A 21,090-nucleotide genomic window follows, 5' to 3' on the forward strand; every position below is an offset into this window, starting at 1 on the left:
TAAAACTGTACATTATATTATCTATACAATCTGATGATTCTAAGGAGTGATCTAGGAACACACAGTCCACCTATAAGAAAATACTCATATTTTATGATACAAAACCATTAGAAATGCTTTATATGTTTATAGAAAATTGTACATTTGTAGAGATATTTTATGAGATTAAGATACAGTTGAGAGCATTATAACATAAATTATTTATGCTGTTTAGTTTAGTATTAAAAGTTATAATACTATACTATACTATTATAAGTTATAATACTACACTATAGTATTATAAGTTATAATAGTATACAGCATCAGTACTTCATGTTATAATTTACAACATGAAGTATTGATCAAAACAACCAAGTTCATTTACTCAACTATTCGACGTAGATTTAAATTACTAAAAGAAAAGGTTTCAAAAACAATGTTGAACATTTGCTTTGGTACTGAATACAGTATACAGATATATTATAATATAATATTATAATATATAATATAATGTAAAAGTAGAACCCCAACCGTACTGTGAGTATACAGCGATATTGACGTCTGACGAAGACGTAACGACACATGGAAACGTCGTCTTGTAAAATTTGTTTAACGCAAAATACTGCGTTCCAAGTTCAGAAGCAAATCTCCTGAATGCCTTTCTGGCATGGCATGGAGAACAGAGGAGAGGAGAGGAGGGCATTTTGCATTTCTTCCACCATGTAGTAAATGCTTCATTCGTGGTCTGGAGTAGAGAGTGACATTTTGTCGGGATTCCCGTGGGATGGGATTAACATTTTTATTAATCCCGTGATCGGGACGGGACGGGAATGAAAGTCAACGGGAGCGTGCAGGAGCGGGAATGACATCTATCTAGAATCATAATGATCATCTTCAGCTGGTCGTGGCGCCAACCAAAAAAACAGAAGCACCCATATTTGTAGTCATCTTTCAGTGAGACAACGCTCTTTTGACTTGCGTTAACAAGTCAAAAGAACTACACATACCCATAATCCATCAGGGAAAAAAAAACAGGAGCGGGATAGGAGTGGGAGTCATCTCGAGTGGGAGCGGGATGGGATCATTCTACAGGAGTGGGACAGGACAGGATTAGTTTTTTAACCCTGGTCCAGGAGTGGGACAGGACAGGATTAGTTTTTTAACCCTGGTCCAGGATTGGGACAGGACAGGAGTGGAAATCCACTCCCGTGTCAGTCTCTAGTCTGGAGAGAGCAGTTGTTTTACAGACGGGTAAAAGGGCAGGGGCTGAAGCCCCCTTTGATGTCTATTTGTGCACGTTCACACTTTCTCTTTCTTCACCGTTCTGTCTCTTCTCTCTTTCTTCACTGTTCTCTCTTTCTTCACTGTTCTCTTATCTTCTCTCTTCATGTTCTTCTGAATCGTCTCCCCTGCTTCCCTCTTCCGTTTCCTGGTTCCTTCTCTCTTCTGTTTCCTGGTTCCTTCCTCCTCCTCCTTCACAGACACACTCTCCTTCATCTTCTGGAACTTCTTGAGGTCTGCGCAGAACAACACCTGAGAACAAAAACACTTCATTTCATTTATGCACAGCTTAGCTTCTGTACAGAGCCAGCTTAGGTGGTTCGGGCATCTGGTTAGGATGCCTCTCGGGCGTCTCCCTGGGGAGGTCCTCGACGCACGTCCCACTGGGAGGAGACCCCGGGGCAGACCAAGGACCAGATGAATTATATCTCCACTGGGAGGAGACCCCGGGGCAGACCAAGGACCAGATGGATTATATCTCCACTGGGAGGAGACCCCGGGCAGACCAAGGACCAGATGGATTATATCTCCACTGGGAGGAGACCCCGGGCAGACCAAGGACCAGATGGATTATATCTCCACTGGGAGGAGACCCCGGGGCAGACCAAGGACCAGATGGATTATATCTCCACTGGGAGGAGACCCCGGGCAGACCAAGGACCAGATTGAACCACTGTGCATAGTGAATGCGACCTGCGGTCACCAGTATAATTATCGCCGTGACAACCAGTAGGATGTGAAGGAAAAACTCACCGAGTGAGCCCAGCCGGCGTAAGGACCCCATAGCTGTCTGAAGAAATCGCCTGTGTAGAAATACATTGAGCACAGTGTGAGTAATAAGGACCCCATAATAGTAGAGACCTGCAGGCCCGTCGGGCCGGGCCGTCTCTGTCCCTGACCAACGGGCCGTGGGCCGGGCGGGGCTCACGCACCGTTATATTAATATTCCGATGTGAATTTCAGACTGGACTTGCTTCAGCAGCACGGCTGTCTGCTCCATAGTGACGTGACAATAACCCCCCCCCCCCCCCCCCCCCCATACACACACACACACACACAAACTAAAATCTGGTCAAAACTATAAAGACTTTGAAACAACGTGTTTTACATTCTATCTATCTCACACACACACACACACACACACACACACACACACAAACATTGTTTTTTCTGGGTAAAGAGGAAATGCTCTGTATATGCTGTATATTCCGTGACATGTTCACATTATTACAAAAATATGCTATGTGTATATAAATGTGACTGGTCAAAACTTTGAGATGTTTTTCTAAAGTGTTGGACTCATTCAAAAGCCTATATTTTGAAAACTGAAAACGATAGAAATGTTATCTCTTTTCCTGGTGAAAGTAGAGGATTCTAGCTTTCATTTGTTGTATGACATGGTATTGTCATCATACTATAATTCAGCGAATGTCTGAATGTCTGTCACTGACAGAGCGTTATCTCATCATTGGCTGCACCAATCACTCCCACTTTTCACACAGGCATGGACCATAATTATATGGAGGTCTTTGCCTATTTGCAAGTAGCAGGCTATAGGTGTAAGGGGCTTAATCATTCACCATTTAAATAAGTGCTTTGACAGTTCAGATAAAAGCGAGATAATTTTCGGGGGTCGGGAGGACGGGACCGCGGCAAGCCTTCATCCATATGTTTATGATTCGTTCATCAATGATCAAATCACTACATAAACGTTGATTATGACTGCCTTGACGACATGATAGCCTCTCTCATGCAGGCATCACTGAGTCACTTACAGGACTTTAATATCACAGCAGTGCGCAGTCTTCGCCGTGCACTGCGCACGAATGGGTAAAATTAATATAGGCCAGCCTACAAACTAATTCCATTCATGGCGATGTCGATGTGTCATGTAGGTGTGTGCGTGCGTGGACATGACAGCAAGGCAAGCGAGGTAAGAGGGAAACAGACAGGGTAGGCCTACAACTTTATTTAATTCATGCAGGTGTTCGTTCTTTATTTATTTAACAAGACACCAGTTAGTTGGGCTTGCAAGTTGCGTGTGCGTCTGTGTGCGTCTGTCTGTGTGTGTGTGTGTGTGTGTGTGTGTGTGTATGAGAGAGGGGGGTGAGGCGGGCAGCAAGGCACGGGAGAAACTTATTTTTTCCTGTAACCCTGGTTACCAAACTTACCAGCCGTCGTATTGCAATTGTTCATGTCGCAAAAACGAGGGCGAGGCTTGATTTCATAGGGCGTGCCAGATAGATTTCAGCCGTCACATTTATTAACGTCAGAACGAAATTAAGGAAGGATCAGCGGTTTGCGATCACTTTATAAATGCCGTGGCGACGTGGGTGTACTACGAAACCTGCACTCGAATCTGTGGCAGATTTTACACTCGATTGATAAATGAGGGCCATAGTAACTAACCTATCTCTCTGTGGGTTATAGTAACTAACCTATCTCTCTGTGGGTTATAGTAACTAACCTATCTCTCTGTGGGTTATAGTAACTAACCTATCTCTCTGTGGGTTATAGTAACTAACCTATCTCTCTGTGGGTTATAGTAACTAACCTATCTCTCTGTGGGTTATAGTAACTAACCTATCTCTCTGTGGGTTATAGTAACTAACCTATCCCTCTGTGGGTTAGGGTTATAGTAACTAACCTATCTCTCTGTGGGTTAGGGTTATAGTAACTAACCTATCTCTCTGTGGGTTATAGTAACTAACCTATCTCTCTGTGGGTTATAGTAACTAACCTATCTCTCTGTGGGTTATAGTAACTAACCTATCTCTCTGTGGGTTAGGGTTATAGTAACTAACCTATCTCTCTGTGGGTTATAGTAACTAACCTATCTCTCTGTGGGTTAGGGTTATAGTAACTAACCTATCTCTCTGTGGGTTATAGTAACTAACCTATCTCTCTGTGTGTTATAGTAACTAACCTATCTCTCTGTGGGTTATAGTAACTAACCTATCTCTCTGTGGGTTATAGTAACTAACCTATCTCTCTGTGGGTTATAGTAACTAACCTATCTCTCTGTGGGTTATAGTAACTAACCTATCTCTCTGTGGGTTATAGTAACTAACCTATCTCTCTGTGGGTTATAGTAACTAACCTATCTCTCTGTGGGTTAGGGTTATAGTAACTAACCTATCTCTCTGTGGGTTATAGTAACTAACCTATCTCTCTGTGTGTTATAGTAACTAACCTATCTCTCTGTGGGTTATAGTAACTAACCTATCTCTCTGTGGGTTATAGTAACTAACCTATCTCTCTGTGGGTTATAGTAACTAACCTATCTCTCTGTGGGTTAGGGTTATAGTAACTAACCTATCTCTCTGTGGGTTATAGTAACTAACCTATCTCTCTGTGGGTTAGGGTTATAGTAACTAACCTATCTCTCTGTGGGTTATAGTAACTAACCTATCTCTCTGTGTGTTATAGTAACTAACCTATCTCTCTGTGGGTTATAGTAACTAACCTATCTCTCTGTGGGTTATAGTAACTAACCTATCTCTCTGTGGGTTATAGTAACTAACCTATCTCTCTGTGGGTTATAGTAACTAACCTATCTCTCTGTGGGTTAGGGTTATAGTAACTAACCTATCTCTCTGTGGGTTATAGTAACTAACCTATCTCTCTGTGTGTTATAGTAACTAACCTATCTCTCTGTGGGTTATAGTAACTAACCTATCTCTCTGTGGGTTATAGTAACTAACCTATCTCTCTGTGGGTTATAGTAACTAACCTATCTCTCTGTGGGTTATAGTAACTAACCTATCTCTCTGTGGGTTATAGTAACTAACCTATCTCTCTGTGGGTTATAGTAACTAACCTATCTCTCTGTGGGTTATAGTAACTATAACCTATCTCTCTGTGGGTTAGGGTTATAGTAACTAACCTATCTCTCTGTGTGTTATAGTAACTAACCTATCTCTCTGTGGGTTATAGTAACTAACCTATCTCTCTGTGGGTTAGGGTTATAGTAACTAACCTATCTCTCTGTGGACTCGGTCAGTCAGAGTCTTGGCTCCGCCTCCTCCAGAACAGCTGTAGTCTCTCTTGGCGATCTGCCAGACGTGCGTGTCAACGGGAACGGCTTCAGCCTTGTCTAAAGACATCAGACACACACAGTCTGCCACCTGGACACGCACACACGCACGCACGCACGCACGCACGCACACACGCACGCACGCACGCACGCACGCACACACGCACACACACGCACAAACAGACGCACGCACGCACGCACGCACACACGCACGCACACACGCACGCACACACGCACGCACGCACACACGCACAAACAGAAAAAGTAATTATTCTTTCCTGAAGTGAACTGTCCATCCTGACATCCGTACACAGACATAAACAACTACGATTAACCCTGTGGTTGTGGTTGCTCGAACAGGCCTCAATGAATGACGTAAAGTTCTCCATTAATTGTCAACGGGAAGTTAATCTTTGTGTAGGACACATTCTGTGGACAAACACCACAAGCTGTATATAGGAGGGGCTAGGGGAGGGGCTAGTGCGCCTCAAAACAGATAATAAGTTGTGCATTGAAGATCCAGAAAGTATAGAACGCCAGGTGTCTAAATAACATGCTATCTAAATGTAATTTAACCTTTCCAGGTACGGAACCTCTCGTAGGCAGCGTTAGGAGGGTTATGGTTAGGTTTAGGGTTACCCAGACTGTAGAGTAGGAGAGCAGCGACACACTTTGATCTCCCTATGGGCTATAGTTCCACACATTGTTACAATAACTGGAACTATCCCATTGAGATAGAATGAGCACTTCCAGCATTCCATTGTTACAATGGGAGTCAACGATAGTGTCCGCCACTCTCTTACTAGATTACTATGGGTACCTTGACCCCCAGCCCAGGGTTATAGTTTTAGGGTAGGTTTAGGGGTAGTAGGGTAGAGTAGGTACCTTGACCCCCACCCCAGGCAGGGTCCTCAGGGCGTCTCTGGCCTCCAGGTAGGGAACATCTCGTAGGTTGTGGAGCCACTGAGCTCCTCCATGGAGCTGAACCATGTTCTGGGCACTCTGCTGGAGGAACCGAGCCCTGTAGCCGAACCCCAGGTCCCTGAGACTGGCCTCCACACCTACCCCTAGATATAGTAACAGAGTTAAACCTCCACACCTACCCCTAGATAATATAATAACACAGTTAAACCTCCACACCTACAGTCCATACACTCCATGGGACAGTCACAGTGCCACCCAGAGCCTGGCACAGCGCCACCTACCTGCCAGGGCCTCCATGGGGGGGAAGTGGTGGTAGCTGGTTCCGTCCAGGGTGGCGAGGGCAGAGCCGCCCAGAGCCTGGCACAGCCTCTCCACCATGCCTTGGATACGAGAGATGTGGTTGTTGGACGTACAGATGAAGGAGAAGAGGCACTCCGTGGGGTCCTGGCGCAGCATCCGCACACCTGGTGGGACGATACACCATGTTAATGACCTCATACACACCTGGTGGGACGATACACCATGTTAATGACCTCATACACACCTGGTGGGACGATACACCATGTTAATGACCTCATACACACCTGGTGGGACGATACACCATGTTAATGACCTCATACACACCTGGTGGGACGATACACCATGTTAATGACCTCATACACACCTGGTGGGACGATACACCATGTTAATGACCTCATACACACCTGGTGGGACGATACACCACGTTAATGACCTCATACACACCTGGTGGGACGATACACCATGTTAATGACCTCATACACACCTGGTGGGACGATACACCATGTTAATGACCTCATACACACCTGGTGGGACGATACACCATGTTAATGACCTCATACACACCTGGTGGGACGATACACCATGTTAATGACCTCATACACACCTGGCCAAACGATACACCCTAATTGCCCGGGGTTATTTTCCATACCTATGTTTGATGACTTTGTCTACTATCACTGACCAGTAACTATCACTGACCAGTAAATATGTCTCTATCACTGACCAGTAACTATCACTGACCATTAACTCTATCACTGACTAGTAACTCTATCACTGACCAGTAACTATCACTGACCAGTAACTATCACTGACCAGTAACTATGAATTTCTTTCATATTATGAATTTCATAATATGAAAGAAATTCGAATATGAAAAAAGATATATATATTCGAAAGCTAAAATTGCCATTCGAATGGAGCTTTTATCATTTATTAATTATTGTTCTGCCCTAGCAGTTGCGTCCTAGCAAGGCTTAGACAGACAGATAACAAAATGAAGGTCCAGTCAACCGTTTTCCTCAAAGTATGGCTTTACTGGGAGGTTCTTCATAAAATTGTAAAACTGTAACACATAAACAGAAAATATACATATATCACTGAACAGCGTAAGGCAGGATAATTTTACCATAATAAAATATAGTGTGAAGTGGGAATAATGTAAATACTGTAAATACATTATATTTCCAAGAGTCCAGAAGGACATCCATCATAGGTAATCATTACCAGCAGCAATGATAAAATAAAGAGTAACTGTGAGATATGGCAACATAACAACAAGAAATCTCTTCAGTAAAACTAATATTTTACACTCTGAAACAATCCACATTTGCACTGTGTATCACACTCACGAATAAATCTGCTCCAAGGTTGGGACGCAGAAAACAACTCTGGGACCTTGTACACACTGCTTGCATTCAACGTGACTCAGAAATAATGGCGGACAGACAGGAAGAGAACGCAACTCTCTAGTACAGCGTCTGTGAGGTATAGTGACAGACGAGACTGCCATCTATTGACAGGATTTGGTACCGCAGTTAAAACGTCAATAATGCTTGAACGCCTCCACAAAGATTGTTACAACAAAACACCAAGATCATTTAAAACATAATACATATTTTGGCTTTTCTCCTTTTTTGGAGACAGAACACTCCCCGCTTGGTATAATTAATATTATACCACTATTAGTTATTCTATCCATTTGAAGTTGCAGAGACTGTAGGCCAAACGTGTGCTTGATCTGCGAGGGAGGACGTTCCTGCTCTGTCTATAACATGTGTCTGTGAGATGTGAGGGGATCGGCTGTTCTGATGGCGATGGCCTGGAGGGCCGAATGGAGTAGATGGAATCCATTGCTGACCCAGTGACTGGACCATTAGATAGCTGGAGTGTGGATGGCGTCGCTGGTGAGATGATGAAACTTGTGTAGGCTTGGGTTGGAGAGGAGCTGTGTTTGGTTGTGGATGGTCTTGTTGTACGTTGGCATTCAGGACCATGGGGCCAACGGACGAGTGATGGGTCTTCAGGAGGGTAGGCAGAAATGTGGTCTGGATAAGGTGTGGCTGAGTGAAATGTCCTGAAGGCGTGTTAAAGTGTTTTGGGAGTGTTTGCTGTAGGGTGACTTCCAGGCTGTCTGAATCAGTGCTGGAGATTCTTAAGCTCTCTGTATGACTGGAGACAGGCACATACTGCTGGGATGGTGCACTGAGTTGCTCTTTAACGGGAACACTGTTAGTGCATGGAGCGAGGATTGGATCACGGTCACTGGGAAGCACACTGGTCTTGTATACGTTAATGTCAGTTTGCTGGTGGGCTCTGTCGAAACAAATCTCTCCCACGATTACCCAGCCCAAGTCTAGGCGCTGGGCATATGGTGTATTGTCAGGCCCATTGTATTGATCTCGCACCTTGTGCACACTAAGAATATCCCTTCCAAGGAGGAGTAGGATTGGAGCACTGGGATCTGCAGGTGGAATCTTGTTGGTTACTGGAGCGAGATGAGGATAGTGCTGTGTAATATCTGGTGTGGGAATCTCGGATCGATCATCTGGCATGGTGTTACACTCTATTAGAGTGGGGAGGGCTACCCTTCTTTTCCTATCAAGTGATTCCACTATGAAGTTGCTTGCCTTTCTCCCAGTTGCCTCTACTGTGCCGGAGCATGTCCTCAGAGTGTAGGGAGATTGGTTGCCACGGATACCAAACAGTTCAAAGAACTGTGACTTTGCTAGTGACCTGTTGCTTTGTTCATCAAGCACTGCATAAACTTTCTTTGCCCTATCTGGATGGCTTGCAGGATAAACCCTCACAAGGCAGACCTTAGCACATGATCTGGGCTTGGGAGCATCACCACATATTTGTGTGCATCTGGATGTGATGTCAGGAGATGACAGGCTTTCTGACTCCCCGCTGTGAACTTGCTCAGTCACAGAAGTTTCAGCTAACCATGGGGAAGGTCCTGGGTGTAATGCAGCGATATGAGTAGTACTATCACACTCCCTGCATTTAAGAGTAACATTACAATACTTAGCGATGTGACTGTATGATGCACAGCAGCGGAAACAGATGTTGTTTTCTCTCAGGTAGGCCTTCCTATCATCTACGTGTTTGTCTCTGAAAGCACGGCACTTTGACAAGGGGTGTGGCAGGTTGTGAATGGGGCATTGTTTATCCGGTTCTGGAATGTCAGGCTGTGTTGGTGTGGAGGCTTCCACCTCTGTTCTTCTTACAGCGATGGTTTCCCTGTTGTGTAAATGGACAGTCTTCTCCATTTTCTCATAGCTCATGCTGAATGCAAAGCTGGGGTCGTTTCTCATCTTTGCTTGTGTGCAGACAAAGGTCACAAAGAAGCTGAAGGGTGGGAATGACACACGGTGGTTTGCCTTGTACTGGTAGCCTTGTGTGATCCACCTTTCCTGCAGGCTATAAGGGAGCTTTTGAACTATGGGTTTAATTCCACGTGCCGTGTCCAGGTATGCCAGCTCATTTAAATATCCACCTGACTTTGCTGACTCCACTTCCATGAGTAAATCTCCTAACTCTCTCAGCTTACGGGCATCTTTGTTGGAGATTTGGGGAAAGTCTTCCAGACCTTTTAAAAGAGCATCCTCAATGACTTCAGGGCTCCCATAGGAATCTTCTAGGCGCTGCCATATCATGTTCACACCTGCTGTTTGGTTGTGTATGTGAACTGACCTGATGCGTTTTGCCTGTGCAGACGATTCTGGGCCAAGCCATTTTGTAAGTAGGTCGAGTTCTTCACTGGCTGTCAAGTCAACGTCCCTTGTAATATTTTTGAAGGACGTTTTCCACGACCAGTAATTCTCTGGGCGGTCGTCGAATTTTGAGAGGCCGGAACTCACCATCTCCTTACGGACCAAGTATCTGGCTAAGTCAGATGTTTGTGATGCCACAGGAGCATGATAACCCTCAAAGGCATTCTGAGAGATGGGGGGAGAGGGTGTATGTGGATTCCCTGGGTTACTCAGGGAGGTTTGACGGGTGTTTCCTTGAACTGGAGATGGCTCCTGAATGCGAAGTTCTGCAAATTGTTGCTCTTGTCTTGTGTTTGCATGCATGTAGGATGGAGAGTTGGATGCTGCCTCCTGTGGTGGTGGGTTTGCGAATTGATGTTGATCATACAGATGTAATGAATGTTTTTTCACATACTCACTGGTGCGTTGAGCTCTATTTTCAGTTAGCATCATCAGTGCCTGTGCCAACTCATCATGACTTCCTCCTTCCTGTGCAGCTGCTGCTTCATATATTTCTGCCTCTGTAGAAGCTGCTGCAGCCTCCTTCTGCTGGTTCAACATGTAGAGGTCGGCTTCCAACACTGCAGTACGACGAGCAGTTTCTGCATTTATCAAGGCCTGCTGTTTCATCATGGCGGCTTCTTCTGCTACATACAAACATTTTACTCTGGCCGCCTCTGCTTTAGCCCTCGCTCTCACGGCAACACTGCCAGCTGAGGATGTTGTTGAGGACCTGTCTGATTTAGCTGATGATCTAATGCTGCCAGTCTCTATTGCTTCCATGTCCATGATCTTGTATGTATGAAGTAGTGTACAGAAGCCCAAACTTCTTTTCTCTGTCTTCACCCGCTGTGCAAGTATTCTTTTACTGTTCTGCCCTAGCAGTTGCGTCCTAGCAAGGCTTAGACAGACAGATAACAAAATGAAGGTCCAGTCAACCGTTTTCCTCAAAGTATGGCTTTACTGGGAGGTTCTTCATAAAATTGTAAAACTGTAACACATAAACAGAAAATATACATATATCACTGAACAGCGTAAGGCAGGATAATTTTACCATAATAAAATATAGTGTGAAGTGGGAATAATGTAAATACTGTAAATACATTATATTTCCAAGAGTCCAGAAGGACATCCATCATAGGTAATCATTACCAGCAGCAATGATAAAATAAAGAGTAACTGTGAGATATGGCAACATAACAACAAGAAATCTCTTCAGTAAAACTAATATTTTACACTCTGAAACAATCCACATTTGCACTGTGTATCACACTCACGAATAAATCTGCTCCAAGGTTGGGACGCAGAAAACAACTCTGGGACCTTGTACACACTGCTTGCATTCAACGTGACTCAGAAATAATGGCGGACAGACAGGAAGAGAACGCAACTCTCTAGTACAGCGTCTGTGAGGTATAGTGACAGACGAGACTGCCATCTATTGACAGGATTTGGTACCGCAGTTAAAACGTCAATAATGCTTGAACGCCTCCACAAAGATTGTTACAACAAAACACCAAGATCATTTAAAACATAATACATATTTTGGCTTTTCTCCTTTTTTGGAGACAGAACAATTATATTTAATATTTTTATTTTGTTTTATGTTATTTTATCCGCTCACTAAATGTATTGAGTAACGAATCTACCGCTGTGAAATCTCTCTATCGGTTCCCACACGCGGTCACACGCGGTCACACCCGCAGCGCAGGGAACAGAGCTGATCTACAAGCCTACACCGCGTTGAATCAGCGACGCGTTGTGGGCTTGTGGCTTGCAGAGGTGGAGCTATTTCTCTGCTTTTGATTGATTGATTGAAATCTTTATTAACAGTTTGCAGAATTACAGTACATTTCAAGCACAAACTCAATACAAAGACTGTTAACTGTGAGTGGACGACCCAATTAAGCCTTACACTTGTTTACAACAGGGTCCACATTGTTCAATTCATCAAATCAGGCATAGAGTTGTCGAGGAGTGTAGAGACAGAGAGACGCGCGGTGCAAAGAAGCATTGAAGCAACACAATTATTAAAGTTTCTTAAACTTAATTTTCAAGTGAAGTTTATGGGAGGAAACCTTTAAGAGAGGGGACAGGAATATTGTGCCCTGCTGCCCGAGTTGCCTCACTGCATGATCATGCATGTGCGCTGCACAGCATTGAATCATCATCAACCCACCTCGAATGCGCGCCTGTGTGTGTGTGTGTGTGTGTGTGTGTGTGTGTGTGTGTGTGTGTGTGTGTGTGTGTGTGTGTGTGTGTGAGAGAGAGAGATATCACGGCGTAGGGTTCAGAGGCCCAGTCAGTTTAGAGCTTGCAGTCTAACTTCGAAGAGAGGTGGCGAAAAAACAAGAAAAACAACAAATGATAGACTACTCTGGCAGCCCATGTGCATGCAAAACACAGCATGCAAGACGCCTTTGTTGCATTTGCACTATAGACAGACAACAATCTTACCGTGCTGAGTGCACTGTGCTCAATAAAACAACAGTTTAAACGCTATTTTGTGCCGTGAAAGTACTGCTTTGTCGTTTGGAAGGGGGGGCCCTCTAGTGGACAGAACGTGCATCGTCAACCTTGTTCTTCTGTGTATTATTATAGGCTAAATACCGGTATGAGCTAAAATAAACACTGTAAATATTTGAATATTTTCGAAAATTACAAATAATGAAGCAATGGATTATAGAGGTGAACTGACAGCCCTATCACTGACCAGTAAAGATGTCTCTATCACTGACCAGTAAAGATGTCTCTATGACCAGTACCACTGACCAGTAACTGACCAGTAAAGATGTCACTATGACCAGTATCACTGACCAGTAACTGACCAGTGAAGATGTCACTATGACCAGTATCACTGACCAGTACCTGACCAGTAAAGATGTCTCTATGACCAGTATCACTGACCAGTACCTGACCAGTAAAGATGTCACTATGACCAGTATCACTGACCAGTAACTGACCAGTAAAGATGTCACTATGACCAGTATCACTGACCAGTAACTGACCAGTGAAGATGTCACTATGACCAGTATCACTGACCAGTACCTGACCAGTAAAGATGTCTCTATGACCAGTATCACTGACCAGTACCTGACCAGTAAAGATGTCACTATGACCAGTATCACTGACCAGTACCTGACCAGTGAAGATGTCTCTATGTCCAGTATCACTGACCAGTAACTGACCAGTGAAGATGTCAGCAATGCTCCTGAAGTGTGGGTCAGCTGCTCTCCATGTTCTGTAGAGATCTTCCAGCTTCACGTCCAGCTGGAAGTAATCCTTCAGCAGGGAGTCCAGCTCTGATGCTTCTCCATCTGACTCCACCTGATCAAATCAAACTTTATTTATATAGCACATTTAAAACAACAGAAGCTGACCAAAGTGCTGTACAGGTCAAAACAAACGGAACATCAACAGCGCCCATCAGCGCACAGACAAGTAAGGACATCATAAAACTCATGTTTTGAGACAATCAAGTGCAATTAAAAGCCAAGGAAAAACTTGTAAGACTTGTAGACTGTAATGGGAAGTTCATTCCATAGTTTATATTGGGGTTGAGTCTGTAGTTCTGACTGTAATGGGAAGTTCATTCCATAGTTTATATTGGGAGTGAGTCTGTAGTTCTGACTGTAATGGGAAGTTCATTCCATAGTTTATATTGGGAGTGAGTCTGTAGTTCTGACTGTAATGGGAAGTTCATTCCATAGTTTATATTGGGAGTGAGTCTGTAGTTCTGACTGTAATGGGAAGTTCATTCCATAGTTTATATTGGGAGTGAGTCTGTAGTTCTGACTGTAATGGGAAGTTCATTCCATAGTTTATATTGGGAGTGAGTCTGTAGTTCTGACTGTAATGGGAAGTTCATTCCATAGTTTATATTGGGAGTGAGTCTGTAGTTCTGACTGTAATGGGAAGTTCATTCCATAGTTTATATTGGGAGTGAGTCTGTAGTTCTGACTGTAATGGGAAGTTCATTCCATAGTTTATATTGGGAGTGAGTCTGTAGTTCTGACTGTAATGGGAAGTTCATTCCATAGTTTATATTGGGAGTGAGTCTGTAGTTCTGACTGTAATGGGAAGTTCATTCCATAGTTTATATTGGGAGTGAGTCTGTAGTTCTGACTGTAATGGGAAGTTCATTCCATAGTTTAGATTGGGAGTGAGTCTGTAGTTCTGACTGCAATGGGAAGTTAATAGTTTAGATTGGGAGTGAGTCTGTAGTTCATTCCATAGTTTAGATTGGGAGTTGTAGTTCTCATACCTTCACTCTGAACTTCTCCACAGACGTGATCGACTCCAGTGGATCTGTAGCCTTCCTCTTCCTGTCACACAATTATCACAGAATCATCTACCGGTAATCACTTTTTCTTTTTAATCATAAACGTCAATCGTTTCCGTGTTGAAAAATGTCCATACATTTTCAAAAATAGCAGAAATATTTGATCTACAAGCTTCAACACATTCCTTTGTGATGTGTTGCTAAGGACTAAATGTGTAAGTGATTTCTTTGCGGATTTATTACTAATTATTTGTCATTGAAACCTAAAAGGCAAACAGAAATACACGATCCAATGTTCAAAGAAAACAAACAATACCCCTGGGGTTAGGCTAACCCTAACCCTCTTCCTGTTTAGGAATATATAAATATATATATATATATATATATATATTATATGTACCTGTATATATATCTTATAAGTAAGTAGCCTTTGCCGAGCCATGAGGCCCATAGGCCCAACATTCCAATGTTTCTAATGCTAAAGAAAAAACATACAAATAGACACAAGTTTGCCAATATAGTGTGAAATGTTAAGGTACAACAAGGTATTTTCATATTGCCAGACACACCCAATCATAAAGATAAGTATTCCAAAATGTTTCTTATCGTCAAACCTCCTGAAATGGACACCAAGCATGTTCTAAATCATTAGAACATGCCCTGGACTACATCTGGGCCAAATATGGTGCTTTTAGACTGATTAGCACGACATATCCCTAAGGGCCTGGACTAAAGAGGACAATTGTCACTATAAATTATATAAAACTGGTTTCTTCACAATTGATCTTAAATCAGAATATTTCATTGTGTTCCCCATATATGAAAACATAAAAGAGGACATTTCAGTCTATTTTCTACCATGTTTAGTCAAACATAATGTGTTTTATTATGTTTCAGCATAGTGGTGGCCGCCATTTAAATGGTCCATTTTGAGGGCTTAGCATCCATTTTTGAGCTTGGCATACAGCAGATTTGGATTCAGCAGACCTTAATACCCCTAGAAAACATGTATGCCATAAATTAACACGATTTGCCTTCGGAGTTCATATATTTGGGAAAGTGACCCAGACTAATAGGGGCAGGAGCCTATCTCCTGTTTCTGTAGCGTGAGGCTACAAGTACACCCCCTGGACATGACGCTAGTATGCCGCAGGGACTTATACCCCCAATCCAACCCTTGATGCTGAGTGTCAAGCAGGGAGTCACTGGGTCCCATTTTTACATTTTAGTCTTTGGTATGACCCGGCCGTGGATTACAATTTACAATTTACAATTTAGGCATTTAGCAGACGCTCTTAATCCAGAGCGACTTACATTAAGCAAGAACAAAAAAAAGCATGGGTATACATCACATAAAAACATTTATCATGAAACATGCGTAAGCTAAGAAAGTAACAGTGGAATTGAACCCCGACCTCCCAGTCTCAGGGCGGACACTCTAACCACAAGGCCACTGAGCTGGTATATTATATGTACCTGTATATATAACATATATATATTATGTACCTGCCAGGCTGTTGGTTCTGATAGGCGTGGTACCAGAGGGCGTGGTCAGTCTGGGTCAGAGTCCACAGCCGTCCTCCCATCACTCCTGTCCAGTGGCCCTCCCCAGTCTCCCTCCATCTGATTGGTCAGGACAGTGATGGCACATGGATTAAAGTGAATATGATTGGTCAGGACAGTGATCACACATGGATTAAAGTGAATATGATTGGTCAGGACAGTGATCACACATGGATTATGGAATATATATTAAGATCTCAACACTTTGGTGAGAACCACTTATAAGCCCTCCCTGGGTTTCTTTTCTCACCTGCACACACTTCTTTTATTGATGTTACCTTTTTGTACTGTTTTTATTGTGCGAAATAAACTAAACTAAAACTAAACTAAATGTTATGGAAAATGCTTCTGAACATATAGCTAGTTTTTTAACGTGCCATTGGTCAGAAATAAAATGAGTTCGTTTCCTGGTGGTGATAACTATAACTGTAACGTTAAACTTTGGTCAGGTGATAAATAACATGAGATTCTTATATTAACTGTAAAGTTATTCTTTGGTCAGGTGCTCCATGGTGATATTAACAGTATAGTTATTCTTTGGTCAGGTGCTCCATGGTGATATTAACTGTATAGTTATTCTTTGGTCAGGTGCTTCATGGTGATATTAACAGTATAGTTATTCTTTGGTCAGGTGCTCCATGGTGATATTAACAGTATAGTTATTCTTTGGTCAGGTGCTCCATGGTGATATTAACTGTATAGTTATTCTTTGGTCAGGTGCTCCATGGTGATATTAACAGTATAGTTATTCTTTGGTCAGGTGCTCCATGGTGATATTAACTGTATAGTTATTCTTTGGTCAGGTGCTTCATGGTGATATTAACAGTATAGTTATTCTTTGGTCAGGTGCTTCATGGTGATATTAACAGTATAGTTATTCTTTGGTCAGGTGCTCCATGGTGATATTAACAGTATAGTTATTCTTTGGTCAGGTGCTCCATGGTGATATTAACTGTATAGTTATTCTTTGGTCAGGTGCTTCATGGTGATATTAACAGTATAGTTATTCTTTGGTCAGGTGCTCCATGGTGATATTAACAGTATAGTTATTCTTTGGTCAGGTGCTTCATGGTGATATTAACAGTATAGTTATTCTTTGGTCAGGTGCTCCATGGTGATATTAACAGTATAGTTATTCTTTGGTCAGGTGCTCCATGGTGATATTAACAGTATAGTTATACTTTGGTCAGGTGCTCCATGGTGATATTAACAGTATAGTTATACTTTGGTCAGGTGCTTCATGGTGATATTAACAGTATAGTTATACTTTGGTCAGGTGCTTCATGGTGATATTAACTGTATAGTTATTCTTTGGTCAGGTGCTCCATGGTGATATTAACAGTATAGTTATACTTTGGTCAGGTGCTTCATGGTGATATTAACAGTATAGTTATACTTTGGTCAGGTGCTCCATTAGCCCCGCAAGCAGAACCCGAATGTAGTAAAGTTTCTGATACTTTGTTTACTTTACCCATTGGGTCCTGCTCCACGCTGGGCTGTCGCCAGTTACGCACAAACAAATACAATGTAAACACGCCATGAGACGGACTTCTGCGCGCTTTTACCATGTTTATTCATGTATTGACTTACGAATGTGCGAACTATAAGTACCTTACATACCATACCGACACATCTCCTGTGTCGCGGAAGCCGTTAAGTATTTTTAATCCATGATTGATTAAAAATGTCGCTTCTTCCTACCTTGTTTATTGACACCTCATTGTACCGCCTTGGTCCGCCTATCTGGCTAGCTAGTGGTGCTACAGCTATGACGGAGCAGATCAGAGGCAGGGACATAGCCCGCAAAGCCAACCGCACATCGAGAGGCGGTACAATAAACGGTAAATAAACAAGAAGAAATCAAAGCGACATTTTTAATCAAACATGGATTAAAAATACTTAACGGCTTCCGCGACACAGGAGATTTTATCAGAGGTATGTAAGGTACTTATAGTTCGCACATCCGTAAACAAACACAATAAAAAGCGTCGTAATACCGCGCCGATCGACTAAACGATGAGTTTGTGTATATCCGCGTTCCAACAATCGCATTGAAAAATCTTAGCATGACCAGGGACCCTACCTATAAAGCGCCCATCAAATTTCATAAAAGCTTTATGTAGGGTTCCGAGAGGGGCTAGTGCTCCATGGTGATATTAACAGTATAGTTATTCTTTGGTCAGGTGCTTCATGGTGATATTAACAGTATAGTTATACTTTGGTCAGGTGCTCCATGGTGATATTAACAGTATAGTTATACTTTGGTCAGGTGCTTCATGGTGATATTAACAGTAAAGTTATTCTTTGGTCAGGTGCTCCATGGTGATATTAACTGTAAAGTTATACTTTGGTCAGGTGCTTCATGGTGATATTAACAGTATAGTTATTCTTTGGTCAGGTGCTCCATGGTGATATTAACAGTATAGTTATTCTTTGGTCAGGTGCTCCATGGTGATATTAACAGTATAGTTATACTTTGGTCAGGTGCTCCATGGTGATATTAACAGTATAGTTATTCTTTGGTCAGGTGCTCCATGGTGATATTAACAGTATAGTTATTCTTTGGTCAGGTGCTCCATGGTGATATTAACAGTATAGTTATACTTTGGTCAGGTGCTTCATGGTGATATTAACAGTAAAGTTATTCTTTGGTCAGGTGCTCCATGGTGATATTAACAGTATAGTTGCTCACCGGAAGGTCTGTCCGCAGCCCAGAGTCAGGTCCAGTCTGAGTTCTGAACGAGGACAGTTTATAGAACCCCACAGAGCCTTGGTTCCTGAAACACAGTAAAAATAGTAAATACATGAAATAAAATTAATGACTGTTTGAATAACAGAGTGTACGTTGTGAAATAATATAAATCTGCAAAGTTTAACTGCATGGTCACTAAAGTTTTCAAATAATTGAAATGGAGTAAAAATTACAATATTTGCCCCTGAGATGTAGTGGAGCATAAACTGTATAAAGTATCTTGTAATTAAGTACAGTAATGTAAAACTCAGTAATATTTGCATCCTTACTGACGTGCAGACAACAGAGCATGTTACTCCATAGAGACATGAGTAATATTATTATTATTATTATATAGTAGTATTATTATTATTATATAGTATTATATCCTTACTGACCTGCAGACAACAGAGCATGTTACTCCATAGAGACATGAGTATTATTATTATTATATAGTATTATATCCTTACTGACCTGCAGACAACAGAGCATGTTACTCCATAGAGACATGAGTATTATTATTATTATTATTATTATATAGTATTATATCCTTACTGACCTGCAGACAACAGAGCATGTCTGGCCATGTTGTGATTCCTTGTTTCACTGACTGGACAGAGCTTAAGAGTATGAATATTATACTCTAAGGGACAAACAGAGAAATCACTGTAATTCTTATTATTCTCACGTCTCAAACTCACTGAGTAACAAAGTTAACAGACTACACTACTAACTCACTGAGTAACAAACATCCGCAGATGTCGTACAGATATCTATACTTTAACTATAGCAACAAACACTAAACCAGTAAAACATTGGGCTGTGATTGTTGTGGAGGACGCCATGATTGTATAGTCCGTTTCAGAATTAGGTCCGGCTGGAAACAAGTTACGATGGTTGTTACAATACAACGTTCCGGATGTTGCGGTCTATGGGTTAGGCCTACTATGTCTACTAATACTAGTAGACTCGCTGGGCTTCAAGGGGTTGATTTCATAGAAAGAACCATGTTTGTAAAAAAAAATGACTGTATGAAATTTCACCACTCACTGCCTTAAAACTATAAAAATGAATCACACATTCCTGTTATATGAATAGAGTTGTGCTTTTGTGTTTTTGTCGTGAATGCTTGCATTTTCACAGATGGCGCACACACACATGGCTTGTAATTAGATTTGTAAAGGGAGTGTATTGAATATATAAATATAATTATATTTGTAAAGGGAGTGTATTAAATATATAAATATAATTAGATTTGTAAAGGGAGTGTATTAAATATAATTAGATTTGTAAAGGGGAGTATATTATATATATATATATATATATATATATATATATATATATATATATATATATATATATATATATATATATATAATTAGATCTGTAAAGGGAGTGTATTAAATATATAAATATAATTAGATTTGTAAAGGGGAGTGTATTAAATAAATATAATTAGATCTGTAAAGGGAGTGTATTAAATATATAAATATATTTAGATTTGTAAAGGGAGTGTATTAAATATATAAATATATTTAGATTTGTAAAGGGAGTGTATTAAATATATAAATATATTTAGATCTGTAAAGGGAGTGTATTAAATATATAAATATATTTAGATTTGTAAAGGGAGTGTATTAAATAAATATAATTAGATTTGTAAAGGGAGTGTATTAAATATATATATATAATTAGATTTGTAAAGGGAGTGTATTAAATATATAAATATAATTAGATTTGTAAAGGGAGTGTATTAAATATATAAATATAATTAGATCTGTAAAGGGAGTGTATTAAATATATAAATATAATTAGATCTGTAAAGGGAGTGTATTAAATATATAAATATATTTAGATCTGTAAAGGGAGTGTATTAAATATATAAATATAATTAGATTTGTAAAGGGAGTGTATTAAATATATAAATATATTTAGATCTGTAAAGGGAGTGTATTAAATATATAAATATATTTAGATTTGTAAAGGGAGTGTATTAAATAAATATAATTAGATCTGTAAAGGGAGTGTATTAAATATATAAATATAATTATATTTGTAAAGGGAGTGTATTAAATATATAAATATAATTAGATTTGTAAAGGGAGTGTATTAAATATATAAATATAATTCATTTGTAAAGGGAGTGCATTAAGCTATTTACGCCATGAAGTGTGGCTGGGCTTTTGAATTTGGATTGCTTGTGCATAAACGAATGAGAGTTTTGACCACTAGATGGCACTGG

The 21,090-nt window shown here is 41.2% G+C and overlaps 1 protein-coding gene across 1 annotated transcript; it reads right to left on the bottom strand.

Moving 5' to 3' along the window:
- Positions 1 to 723: 723 nt before the first annotated feature.
- On the bottom strand, positions 724 to 19,611 carry LOC308312270 (N-glycosylase/DNA lyase-like). The gene is made up of 10 exons (XM_080794645.1): positions 19,408 to 19,611; positions 18,810 to 18,894; positions 16,061 to 16,177; positions 14,537 to 14,597; positions 13,461 to 13,599; positions 6,502 to 6,684; positions 6,182 to 6,363; positions 5,240 to 5,387; positions 2,014 to 2,063; positions 724 to 1,512 (listed from the first exon to the last, which is right to left on the bottom strand). The coding sequence occupies exons 1-10, from the start codon at positions 19,433 to 19,435 to the stop codon at positions 1,279 to 1,281; spliced, it is 1,227 nt and encodes a 408-aa protein (XP_080650771.1). The 5' UTR covers positions 19,436 to 19,611; the 3' UTR covers positions 724 to 1,278.
- Between the last annotated feature and the right edge of the window lie 1,479 nt (positions 19,612 to 21,090).

This window comes from Protomyctophum bolini (assembly GCF_963924005.1).
Source record: "Protomyctophum bolini genome assembly, contig: SCAFFOLD_172, whole genome shotgun sequence".
Classification (NCBI taxonomy): domain Eukaryota; kingdom Metazoa; phylum Chordata; class Actinopteri; order Myctophiformes; family Myctophidae; genus Protomyctophum; species Protomyctophum bolini.

Excerpts from the sequence above, each read along its gene's own strand:
- LOC308312270 (XM_080794645.1), bottom strand. The coding sequence starts at position 19,435 with ATGGCCAGACATGCTCTGTTGTCTGCAG. Across the intron at positions 18,895-19,407 it reads ACATGCTCTGTTGTCTGCAG|GAACCAAGGCTCTGTGGGGT; the intron begins GTCAGTAAGGAT and ends ACTGTGTTTCAG. Across the intron at positions 13,600-14,536 it reads TGGAGAAGTTCAGAGTGAAG|GTGGAGTCAGATGGAGAAGC; the intron begins GTATGAGAACTA and ends TGATTTGATCAG.